Below are 13,550 nucleotides of genomic sequence, written 5' to 3'. Positions count from 1 at the left end.
CAGGTTTTCATTACTTTTTTTTTTTTACCACCCTAATGTGCATATAAGTCTATCTATGTACGTACAAATTTGGCAGTAGTTTGTAGAATTTCTAGYATTTCCGTTTACACTTTCGTTTTTATCAATTTTGAATTGTTTATTGCCTCAAGCATACGTCGCTGCTTTTGGAAATTTTCCTATGTCATGAATTTTGGTGCTTCAATGACATTGCTGGTGTTTGCTGCCGATTATGAATGAGTTTGAAATGAGTGTTTTGAAATACTACACATTACACAGTACAACAGCTAGTCTGGGGAGTGAGATGGGTGATGGTACTAGGTTTGGCGTTCGTATGTGTCAGTTTTTTTTTATGACCTTTTAAATTTTTTCCTTATTTCCCATGGTTTTCCATCTTGACAAAACAAATTTTTTCCAATCAGGCGTACTAAATAGTCCAGATATACGAAAACTGATTAAAAGTGGAGCATTCAACAATATTTTGATTGACGCTGAATTGAATGCATGGCAGGCAATCAAAGAAGTATTAGAAGGCTTGTTGGGAAAGCATCGTTCTAACAACTACGATATTTCTGTCGCAAGGATGTTAAGAGCATTCTCGGAAATGGTTTTTTGCTTTTTTTTTTTTGCCAAAATGTAACAACTAAGCGATAAGGAAAAAATTTAAAAGGTCATAAAAAGCTGACACATACGAACGCAAACGATTTGAGAGTTTTACTATACTGACCTAGTACCATCACCCTGACTTGGAATTTCTCACCCCCCCCGACAATAATCCCAAAAATGTTCCACAGTGTTATCAATGWCAAGTTTATGAAATATAACGGAACTGTTGCTCAAGCAATAAAAATTTCTTTATAGAGTATAGTGTATTTACATATTTTTATTTATATATACATATATACCATACAGTATGTCTTATCAGCTGTTTTTTGTTTGATTTCACGCTCCATATTTGCAAAAATATTTTCGTTTTRAGTGAACAACTGTTTCACAATAATTTTACAATAAGTTTTGTTAGTTAGAACTCTACAAATAAATATATAAATGTTATTATAAAACTATAGTTTATTCGTACCCGCAAATAAATATTAAATGAGAATTGCGTAACAACTACGTACTTAGTTAAGTAAAGATTCCTGTAATACACAAATGAGATCTGAGATGACTAATAACATATATTGTGGCAAAACAGCATCCGGAAATTGTAGCTGAATTCCCCGGGTAAATGATATTTCAATAATTTGTTTTTAATATTTTGCTAAGTTGGCTAGATTGTACTTAATTACTATGCCAAATACTAGCGCGAWTGCTCGTTTAAGTTTGTTTATAGCAGCTGCTTAAGTCGATACACCAGTAGTGCGTTTCGATTATGACAATGGATAAAAATATCGAACAATGAATTTGTATAAAATTTTGTATTTCTAACCAAATTTAATGTGTGGAATCGTTGCGAATGTTGGAAAAGGCTTACGTAGATTCAGTTCAAAGATGTTCGAGAGATCGTTGAAGACATGCCTCGTTCGGGAGGTCATTCGACATCTGTTAAGCACTGTTAAACATATTCAAAAAAAAGTGAAAGACATGGTGCTTAAAAATAGTCAAGCAAGTGTTAGAGAGATGGCATGAGACCTCGACATCTCTGGCGAGTCCGTTCGAATGATTTTAGTGGATATTTTGGGTATGAAACAAATAAACAATCATCGGATTGGAGAGTGAAAAAACAGTCGAAAGSAAAAGCAAAACCGCCAAAGGCGCTCAAAAATCAAGGTGATGACTCTTTGTTTTTTTTTCGAGTTTTGTTGTTTGGTGCATCATRAATTTATACCGGTGGGGCGGACGGTCAATAAGGAGTTCTATTTGGTCGTATTGAGGCGTTTGCGTGAGACCATTCGTCGAAAAGCATCGAAATTGTGGAAGAACAAGTCATGGATTTTACGCGATAATAATGCACCATCGCATCGAGCCACGATTGTGTCCGAATTTAAAGCCAAAAGCCCAATGACTCCACGTGATTTTCTTTTTCCCCAAAGTCAAATTAACTCTCCGTAGRACTCGTTTTCAGTCGATCCGAGATAAAACAAAATTCGCTGAAGGKGCTGAAGACCATCCCAAAATGYATTTATGAAAAGTATTCGAAGACTGGAAAACGTGTTATGTATACCTCAGATCCAAAACTTTCTATGTATTGAAATAATATGTTATCTATATGGGTTGTACTGAAAATTTAAAACCGGTTATCCATATCGGAGATTTCCGATAAAAAAAAAGATATCCGCTGGRAGGAAGAAAAATCCGAATATACAAATAGTGCGTATCCGGTTCATAGTCGTTTGCGTAATTATTATCATTAATATGAATCCATTAAATATTCGAACACATTTTTGGACATTATTTGCTACTATTTTCTAAAATTTAGCAACACCTACTTTAAAAACCTTTTTATAGAAATAATAACGTATTCATACTTCAATTCATTATAATCTTGGTATTTATTTTTTGCTTAACCAGGATATTAAAGGTTTAAGTGATTAACGATTCTAAAATCTCTCCCTAACGTAAATTTTTGAAAACAATTTATTTCTTATTTTTTGCACATTTCGATAGTATGCACCTTTAACAATTTCATACTAAAATTTCAAATGAGTATTTCAAATAATTTTTGAGYTACAGGCTTGTRATGTTCAGGCACTAAGTTCAATCAATTTATCTTTAAATTGTTTTGGCACGCCGAAAACTAGCTAATTTTTTAGTGCTGGCCAATTTTTTTTAAAAAAGTTATCACTTTGTCAATTTTTTGGACACTGTTGTGCAAACAATATCTTCTAGAGATATTTATTTATGGGTTTCTTCCATGAAGAAGGTAAGAATCGCTTCTGTATAACTGATCTTTTGTTGAACGATTTGTTTTATAAAATAACTGTTCCTTTAAATATTAAAGTAATGTTATTTTATTAAACAAAAAAATGTAGAGAATTTATGCAATAGATTTTTTTTTTCAATTTCACAAAAACGCATTTTATATACTGTCATACTTAGTAAAATAAGTAGTCCTTTTTCGTGGTATGTTTTATAATGTTTTATGATCTCTCAATAGTAGTTTCAAAAAGTTAGTTTTGACAAGCTGTGGGACACAAGTTAGCCGTATAGAAAGGTTCTCGKACCCTCTGAAATCAAATTAGTTTAATATTTAGTACGTAATGTAAATTGTTTTATAATATTAATTCTTTTTTTGCTTTTAGTTAAATTGATGCACTGTTATCTTTTTATGTAAACCCTTTTCTAGATATACYATTTAATATTGTTCTAAATATACACTTAATTGCTTTGAGTGTTCTAAATAAGCTTGATTACAAGTATTAAAAAATATTAACATTTTAATGTGGCTTGGATTCCTACTAACATAAATWTAAGGAGAAAATAGTTTCAAAATTTTATTAACTATTTTTTATTCTTTTATTCGCTTAGATATTCCGATGGCACAGTAAAGCTGCGTAATTCGAACATTGAACTGATGGATCAAGATATTCTCTACCATCTTGCTTTGGGCAGTGAAAGTCATGATTTGCACGAAATGTTCGGTGATGTTAAAGTAAGTAAAGAGATTGTTATAAAAAAAAAWAATAACTTTAATAATAATACTCTTGCTGACATATAAAACTTAAATTTATAATGGGCTTTATTGGGAGCCTTATCAATTGACATTTCTTATACTTTTATTTAGCATTTATACATTAAAGCAGCACCACATTTACGAAATAGAGTTCAATACAARAGATTTTTTGGGCTTCTTATGATAATGGTATAACTGCATACTATTCTATATTTCATTAATTCTATCAAACTATTTTATATATACAAAATATATGTTCTAATCGCAACTTTTTTTTAATCTGATAAATATTATCGTTCCAACAAAATAGTTTTCTAGTTGTTTATGCATAAAACAAGAGTCCTAAAGGGTAATCCATTTAGAGGATACCAACTTTTTTMAAGAAAAAACACAGAAACTTCAAATTTAGCGTGGAAGGTTTACTATCATTCAAAAGAACATTCTYTGACATTTACATTTTGAAGCTTATCAGTTTCAAATGTTCCGCGGCTACGTCTCAGGTGATCCATCAGTTGAATCCAATTTTCGATTACTCGTTTGACTGTTAACTGCCGAATGACACGTGTGATATTTTGACCCGGGGCCTGAAGCGAAGCAGAATCGCCCCCACGGCAGCTCTTAAATCTCTTAAGGCTGCTCTTCATCTTAACTTGGCATCGTTTCTTTTGGAATTGATGCCAATAGCCTTGCGTAGTAGCTCCTTTACCGTATGGGGACCATCCGCAATGAAAGGATCGGGTCCTGCCATGTTGATGGAAGCTGCGGAGCATCTCCGACTATATATTTGTGATCAGGTACYCAGATAAGGTGAACTCCTGCCACAATAGCGATTTGAACTCGTACGCTGAGATCGCTTTTGGTGCCGCTTGACTGTCGCTGAGAGAGTTTATTTCTATTTAATGAAAGCTTATCACTTAATTAATAACTTCCCATAGGTATGGAGAGTTTTGKGCGTGGTCCTACTATTCCTGCACTAGTTCCTTTCGACGTTTTCGAGCCGTCGGTGTCGTAACATTCAGCCTTCCTGCTAAGGGTAACATTGAACTTCTTTATAAAATATACACTTTTGATAATGTTGTCCCCTGGGAGAAGAGTCAGTGGTATTTCGCCACTTAAGACCTTCATATGCTGGGAAGCGATTACCATAAGTCCGCCAAACTCTTCTGCTGTCATTTGAAGCAGTGTATGTTTGACTACTTGACCGATTACTAGGTGAAGCGGTATGAGATCCTGCATAATTCAAGTGCCAACGTTGAACGTGTGTGCATGGAAACCGACACACAGATACAGGTAAATCGTTGCAGCTTTCGAAGTCCTGCCAAAGTCTGCGACGCTTTCGAGGCCTAGACACTGTTCTATATGTGATAACCGGTCGCACGATCATCGTGTACAAACACTTGATAATCCTTGGCTTGCATTTGTTTAGTTCAATTTGAAATCGTACGATCACCGATCACGACCACTTTCTATTTAACACGATTTGTAATCCAAACAACTTATTTGACTTTGCATTAGCTCATTGAGAAGTAAATAAATATTTCGAGGAAAAAGTTCAAATAGTGTTTGTTTTCCGTTTAGATACCCTACCGTTTCTATAGCTTATATCGGTCAACATATCCGATTTCTTAATAAAATTTAAGTCGCATATTTACAGTTATATAACAGTATTTTTGTTACAAAAAAAGCAGCATTTCTTGTTTGCAAATAAACTGAAAGTAAGGTAATACATTTTCCTAGAAGCTTGTTGAGCAGGTCATGGTTTTTGAACCACCATAATTAACATTGAAACTATTGCACAATGTTGTTCCATAAATTTGCTACACTATGAAYATATATTTATATAAATATGAAAGTATAATAATAGTAAATAAATATGTGAATATGTAGCAATCTTAAATGAACTTGAAAATGCTGCTCTCTGTTATTCTACCGGACCTTTGAGGTGCCATGTAAATTCTGTGAATTTTACTTGAAATCGATTCAACTAATGTTTGAAATAATTAATTCGCCTGTTATTAAACTAAAACGTAATTAATGTGATAAGCTATCATTTAAATTAAAWGCCGCTAATCTCGGCGCTAATATTCACTTACATACACACATGTATACTTATGTTCATCTTGGCGTACAATTGAGGATTAACATATTTACTTGTATAATAAATAACTGTTTCACAATCTATGCATAAATTAAAATGATTGCCGCTGATATGTGTATATACATATGTAGATACGTCTATTTTGGTATTAAATGCCAAAGATGAACAAATACGCCACTAGAAAAAAATATATTGCACTCACATATATACTATAATAAGAGATATTTGTATTAAATATGTACAATAGATGGCATTGCATACAAACATTAGCAAAGTCAAGCTTCCAAAAATATATTTTTTCYAGAAATGCAAAATTTACCAACAAGCTTCATTAATAAATAACACCATAAGCCATAACATTTGAATACTTGTATATATTTTTATTTTATTAAAGTTCATAACATTTCGCTGTACTGCCTCACCTTCAACTTGACCACTTTCACACTGGGCTCAWATATGTAAAAATTGTTCGGCTACTTCGAGCAAGAACATGTTTCAAATTCTGCTGTTGTGTACAAATGGGTTGCTAAATGCAAATCTAAAGTTTGTGTGTGTGTACCAACAACTCATTACCCAAACGAATCAAAGCAAATAGCTGATGTGAGTAATCGGTTGGAAATTGTGCAATCAGAAGAGCGAATATGGCATTTTGGCGCCTAAACTTATGCTTCAATATATAATGAATTTAATAAACATGCATGACAATACAGCTCACTCCCGCTAAATTGAACACTCTGTACATTAGATTCGGATTGCGAAAAATATTATTTGCTCTTATTTTGTTGAAGTAATGACATAGCTATTTAAAAATATTTATATTGTTGGACAGCAATTTTATTTTTTTTTGTCAGTAGTAAATTGAGGTCAGATAAGCTATTCAAAAAAAAWTTTTTTTTCCAGTCCTTCAATTGCTAGTACAGTCAAAGCAAATTTTAAGGACTTGAGCTAGTGTATTAGGCAGTAAACAAGAGTAGATATTAGTTGTTGTAAAAATTACCGATCGTCTAAGGGTACGGCCCAAAAACGAGTTGTAGTTAAGAATCATATTTTATATAGAATTAAAGATTCTTCATGAAACGACTTATTCTGACAGGGTTGTATTATAAGAGAGTGACGGGTCGTTATATGAATGGCTTTAACTAGAGATTTTGTGTGCTATAGATTTTGGTTTGAGTACCACATAATCATTCTTATTCATCTTTATTGGCGTAGATAACACTTATGCGGTTATAGCGGAGTTTATAACAGAACGCCAGTCGTTYTTCCTTTTCACTATTTGGCGCCAATTTGAAATCAAAGAGGTAGCCAGGTCCTTCTYCAGCTAGTCTTTCCAACGGAGTGGAGATCTTCCTCTGCTTCGCCCGAGGATACAGCTCTCAAAGCTAAAGTATTTTTATCCTTTCGTACGACATTACCTAGCCAGCGTAAGACAGTGGCTACGGCGTAATTCGCTGGTCTATGTCAATGTCGCCGTATATCTCGTACTGCCCAACGTTCCATTCTTTATCTGAAACCTCTTTTGGTATCCAAGTTCAGACCTAGCAGATTAGAGACAATTTATTTTCGTGCTATCGATGGTGGCTCTAAAATCGACGAAAACTCTTACGAGGACATCAAGCAGATGGGCAGAGAAACCTGCGCAATTAAGCGATTGGATATTCCAGGTGCATGCTACTAAATCGTAACATTTAACACGATCAGCCGAGGCTGTTCTGAAAAGAATCCTTTCTGGCCACTTCGAAGTGATTGGCGCTCAGAGAACTTTCCTCACTTGTGTGAACTTCTACACATGGCTCCGTCCTCCAGAAAGTTTTAGAAAACTGAAGAAATTGGAAAGATTTACTGATATCAAGAACATGATTGTAAGCCAGCTTCTAATGAATGATATGTATAAAATTGGATTATTCAAGTGTTCCATTAAATACATTTTAATTCTCTTTGGACATGGCTCGCCGGCGTACATAATTTGGGTAATATTATAACAGTAGACATTATTCGCAAAATTTCTGTTTTACAATGTTATATTATCAATTTGGTGGTCTACTAGTATATTTTTCATTCGCGTTTCAAAGAAAAAAGGATACTACCAGCGACTGCCTTCTAATCAACAACMTTTCTCTTACGCTCTCGCTGAGTTCAGCTAGATGGGGATCTAAGATTTCCTTCAGCTCTGTTATTTAGATCGTATTTAGAGTATAAAGTATTGGTACAAACTTCATTCGGGTCGTTAACTGACGGAATTTTGTACTACTTCGYCAGTTTGTCAAGATGAAGAAAAGTGATATAGTGAGTTAGAGAGGGACGAATTATTTCTATAAAATTGCGTATGTGGGAAATATGCTACGAATCATTCTCAACAATTTTTCCCAAGAGACTATGGGTCTAACATCGATTCCAAGTCAGCGATTTTTATGGGAAAGTTAAAATAGTCTGAAAAATCTTTGTGTTGCAGATATGTGACATAGTTGTCCAATCTGGTTGATTCCGATATATGATCAATAGAATATTAAAATCTATCTAGTTAAGTATTAAATTTCCTTCGGATATCTCAAAAACTTACGAAAAATTGTATCTAGAAAAAACTTCACTTTAAGAATCGCTGGCTCGAAACCGATTTTAGACCCATAGTCTTTTTAGCAAAGTTGTTCGAAATGATCTGTAGAAGATTTCTCGTATACGTGATTTTTCCATTTTTTTGGCTCCCTGTCAATCGACCCGCGAGTATCATAGTGTAGAAAGAAGGAAAAAAGTCAAATTACGCTAACATAATCATCAGAAAATATATTATCAGGTTGATAGTTATTGCTTCAGTATCGATTTTGCCATTGGAAACAGGGTTTCTCCCTTAACTTTATGATAGAGTGCCGAACTTCGGTGACTAAAAWATTTTCAACTTCTCTGGAGAAATCACATGAATAAGCAAGGCATTACAATTCATAAAACCCGCATTATTCAATTATGCTCAAAATTAGTTTTCATTTAAATATTAAAATTAAAAATTGTCTTATATTTTACTTTCAGTTTGTTTGCATGGGCGGAACACCAAAGCGTATGGAAAACTTTGCACATTTCATTATGGGTGAAATTGGTTATAAATTACCCGCCGGTACAAAATTGGAAGACATCAGCGCCTATTCATATCGCTACTCAATGTACAAAGTAGGTCCAGTGCTTTGTGTTAGTCACGGCATGGGAACACCCTCTGTCAGCATATTGTTGCACGAATTGATCAAACTCATGTATCACGCCAAGTGTCAAGACCCCATATTTATACGTATTGGCACTTGTGGTGGTGTTGGAGTTGAGGGGGGTACTGTTATCATCACCGAAGAAGCGCTCGATAGCCATATGCGGAATGCGCACGAATTTGTAAGTAAAAATTCCCTTGAAAATTACTTGAAATAACGACGTGCTTAAAAAAAATTTACTTGTTTCTAGACAATTTTGGGCAAAACTGTTTTGAGACCTGCCAAATTAGATAAGAAACTGGCACGTGAGCTGAAAGCGCTTGCCAGTGAGGATGATCCTTATGACACGATTATCGGCAAAACTCTCTGTACAAATGACTTCTATGAAGGTATGGAGAATTATTGATTGATATTACTAATGAATCGGAATTATTATTTTATTTTATTTTTTTATCATTTTGTAGGTCAAGGTCGTTTGGATGGCGCATTCTGCGAATTCACCGAAACCGATAAAATGGAGTATTTGGAGATGTTGAGCAGCAAAGGTGTGGTCAACATCGAAATGGAGAGCACCATATTCGCTGCACTTACATATCATGCTGGCATTAAGGCGGCAGTCGTATGCGTTGCGCTATTAAATCGTCTAAATGGTGATCAAGTGAGTTTCACAGAAATTACATATGGATCAAAACTTCTTTTTCTTCTTTACCGGCGTCGTCAACGCTTACGCGGTTATAGCCACCAGTCGTTTGCTTAATTCGCAATTTGGCGCCTATTTGAGATACCAATTGAATCTAGGTCCTTCTCCACCTGATCTCTCCAATGGAGTGGACCTAGTAGCGTAGMCGCTGTCTCTTAATATAAGTCGTACAGCTCATCGTTCCTTCGAATGCRGTATTCGCCGTTGCAAATTCGCAAAGAACCATAAATCTTCAGCAGAGTCTTTCTCTCGAAAACTCGTAATGTCGACAAATCAGATATTGTCATCATCCATGCCTATGGTGCAGAGAGGAATAATGAGTGACTTATWGAGTTTGGTTTTTGTTCGTCGAGAGAGGATTTTCCTTCTCAGTTGCCTAATCAGTCCGAAGTAGCACCTGTTGGCAAGAGTCTCGAGTCTGACATTGTTGTTGGTGCTAATACTGGTTCCAAGATAGACGAAATTATCTACGACTTCGAAATGTAAACTGTCAACAGTGACGTGTAAGACATGTCAAGAGTACGAGGACTGTTTGCTTGATGACAGGAGATATTTCGTTATTATTATTCTCTCCAGCAGTAGATCCCACGATAGGGAGTCGCCTTGTCCGAAACCTCGTTTGGTATCGAACTACACGGAGAAGTCCTTCTCGATCCTGATAGAGCTTTTGTTTAACGTCAGTTTACACAGTCGTATTAGTTTTGCGGGTCTACCAAATTCAGACATAGTGGCAGCTCCTTTTCGTGCTATGTCAAAACCAGCTTTGAAATCGTAGAGGTGTATGTCGATCACCTTTTCACAAGCCTTTTCCAATATTTGGCACTTGATGAATATCACGTCAGGATCAAAACTTTATAATCCATTAATAACTGCGGAAGTAGTTGGCGTATATACAGACAGACGGCCATAGCTAAATAGACTCAGCTCGTCACGCTGATAATTATCTGACGTTTCATTCTGGGTTAAAAATCAGGAATGAGACCCAAACTGGAAGCAGGTCTGGYTAAGAGGTCTGATTGGAGACTAAATTCTTGTACCAAAATACTGATGCTGCATCAGTTCAACAAAGAGTATGGTAGCGTTTTTAGAAAGTCCTCGAACCAAACCGAAGTGGAATATCTGTTCATTCCCTCCAAATTGATACCAAATAATGCTTGCATTGTTTGCCGCTCTGATCACGGCAATGCTTTTTATCCGCTGTGTTCTTGAGTACTCTTTGAATAGGCTGCAACAGGGCAGGTACCCATGTAAAAACACCCGACGTTGTGTATTGCTRAGTGTTGCAATTTTCGTGTCGAACTGTAGATACGCTGTTCCAGCTATAATGAACTAAATTCTAATAAATTAATTTATTTTCAGGTAAACGCACCCAAAGAGGTAATGCACGAATGGCAGAATCGGCCKCAAACGCTCATTTCGCGTTACATATGCAAAACGTTGGCGCAGAAAGGCCAACTKAAGTCACTCTCCCGAGGCTCAATAAAGTCACCACGACGCTTCAAGCTGGTGCAACAAGAGTCGCAGGCGCATGAATAAGCCCAGGAAATGTTTTATAGCTACATGAACGAATATAAATACTTACATACCTACATACTACATATATTGATGAAGATCATTTGTTGCCAGTTAACTTGCCAGTCACAATGAGTGGTTCAACGCAACGCACGCATTAGATACTACATATATACCATACATACCCACATATAAACATACACAATATTAAGATTGAAASAAAATACAATTAATTGCATATAGATGTATTTATAAATATGTTAACAAGTAAATTTAATAATAACAAAAACAAAAATGTTAAAAGACACTCCATACGCAACATTCCAAAAAACAAAAAGAGAAAAAAGAAAACGAAGCGTTAAAAGACCAAAAACTAATTGTTAGCCAGTGTTGCACATGCATTTTTTTTAAGAATATAACATACAATGAAACACAGCAATTTATTGTAGAAAAATCAATTTGCTGAAACGTTTAAGACATCGGTATTTATATATATGTATAGCGGTTTGTTTAATACGAGTACACGCGTTGTTGTGGAAGRAAAATTTAATTTTACTTTTGTAGTTATGCCTATTTAAGTTTTTAAATTATTTAATTACATAATTATTTTTTAAGTTTTCGAGTTTTTAAGCAAATAAATAAAATTTCTAAGAAAAAGCGAGCAACGAAGAATTTGCATTCATGAAGCAAATGAGACACATAAATACCGTTACGAAAGTAATAAATGCTTAATTTCTGTACTACGTGGATTTACGATTAAAATATCTATATCGTTTAGTAGTCGTAGCACCTGTAATGTATTTAAGGAGCACACCGGGTTCGAAATTTGAAAAAAATTATCTTTTTTCATATTTCGACAGATTATATATAACTTTAAAAATAACATATTATAAACATAAATAGATTTCTTCAATAGTTCTTGAGTTACAGCCTTTTGAAATGTAACCACCCAATTAAACCAGCTTAATCAGTCAGCTTAAATGCAGTTAGCCGAAAAAAGCTAATTTTCCAGATTTGAATTTTCGGAGAGTTTTTTTAATTTTATTGATCAAAACATTTTATCTTTTAACTGCTTTTTAAGACTTAGCATTAGTAAAAATATTTATTTGGAAAGCAACTACAGCTGAGCTCCGGGAGCTCCTCTCAAAAACGACGTTTTGCAGTGACACTATATCTCTGAACGGAATCGTCTGAAATTAAAAAAACGAACAAATTACGTTAAAGTAATGTTAAGCTCTAGTAGTTAGTCGTAGGAACAAGCAACATAAACGTTTTTGACGAAATGACGGTTTCTAAAAAAACAATAGATTTTTGACCAAAATTTCGGCCTTAAATTGTTTATAATAAAATATTTATCGGTGAAAACAATCTTCGACTAATTACTAAAAACATATCTTTAACAAGCTCGTGTTAATATTTGAGACTAATCTGTTTAGCCGTTTTCGAGTAATGCTTGTCACCGACTTTGAAAAACCATTTTAAGAAAAAAGCGTTTAAAGTTTGTCCTTGTACTTCCACTATGAACGACTTTTCAAACATGCATATAAGCTCTTAAAGCGCGTTTTTTTCGGATCAGTATTTTTCAAATTTGCTGCAGTGATTACTCGAAGACAAATCGATTACCGATTACTATCTTATAAACATACTTCTGCAGTAGTTTTTTCATCTGATCAAAAATCAAATTTTGGCGTGTCAAAAATGACCCAAATTTTGGGTGGAACTCAATTTTTTAAAACGTTTTTCAGGTTTCGTTCAAGAAAATCCTAAAAATCATCTTTTTAGGCAGTCACCCTGTGTATGTACCTCAGATATGTTGCAGCGTATATTTATGTGCCTCACATAATAATTTAAACAATAAAAATAATATACTGATCTATACTTATATAGTTGTATTAAGTCTGTATTTTTGTAAGCGAGTGACAAAAGAATGTTCAACTCGGTTAAAATTTTATCTGTAAATGTTTAACAACAGTCTCTCAGTCTCAGATGTTGGCAAGTGATTATATTAGCTGCACTTGCTTAAAATTGTCCCATGATTTATCTATTCACGTTACTACCAACGTGTTCGATTCATCACAACACTGGTGACGTTGTTTAGCACTGCGCTCTTCGTACATAATTTTTATGTAAGAAGAGTAATAAAATGCTAAATAGAATTCCCTACTTGAGAGTGACTCTTCCATCTTAATGGCAAGTCCCTTGCAATTCTAATTGACTTATATGTTATTTTTTTTGGACTCTCCCAAATAAAGGTTCCTTGAGTTATTATGGTCGAGGCGGTGAGCTAGGTCGCTTAAGTTGCAGAAATCTTTCAGGAATCGAAAGAAAGATGTCGATTTTTGTTATTGTTCTAAATGGAATTTGTTATTTTAGCGAGTATTCTTTTGCCGCTAGCTCAAACCTATGAGAGCTCGATATTATTTTCATTTATTTATTATTATT

The 13,550-nt window shown here is 34.5% G+C and overlaps 1 protein-coding gene across 3 annotated transcripts in view; it reads left to right on the top strand.

Annotated features, from left to right (window-relative positions):
* LOC108977975 (uridine phosphorylase 1) overlaps positions 1 to 11,601 on the top strand; it is a 34,081-nt gene extending 22,480 nt beyond the window's left edge. For all 3 annotated transcript variants that reach the window (XM_018947987.1, XM_018947989.1, XM_018947988.1), the window contains 5 exons: positions 3,466 to 3,589; positions 8,730 to 9,077; positions 9,147 to 9,285; positions 9,361 to 9,554; positions 10,956 to 11,601. In XM_018947987.1, the coding sequence (XP_018803532.1) occupies positions 3,466 to 3,589; positions 8,730 to 9,077; positions 9,147 to 9,285; positions 9,361 to 9,554; positions 10,956 to 11,132 (982 nt within the window). In that variant the 3' untranslated portion in view covers positions 11,133 to 11,601. The remainder of the gene's footprint in view (positions 1 to 3,465; positions 3,590 to 8,729; positions 9,078 to 9,146; positions 9,286 to 9,360; positions 9,555 to 10,955) is intronic.
* The last annotated feature ends 1,949 nt before the right edge of the window (positions 11,602 to 13,550 follow it).

Source organism: Bactrocera latifrons, unplaced genomic scaffold, assembly GCF_001853355.1.
Source record: "Bactrocera latifrons isolate USDA-ARS-PBARC rearing strain unplaced genomic scaffold, ASM185335v1 scaffold_981, whole genome shotgun sequence".
NCBI lineage: Eukaryota > Metazoa > Arthropoda > Insecta > Diptera > Tephritidae > Bactrocera > Bactrocera latifrons.
This window is presented reverse-complemented; position numbering and strand designations above follow the sequence as displayed.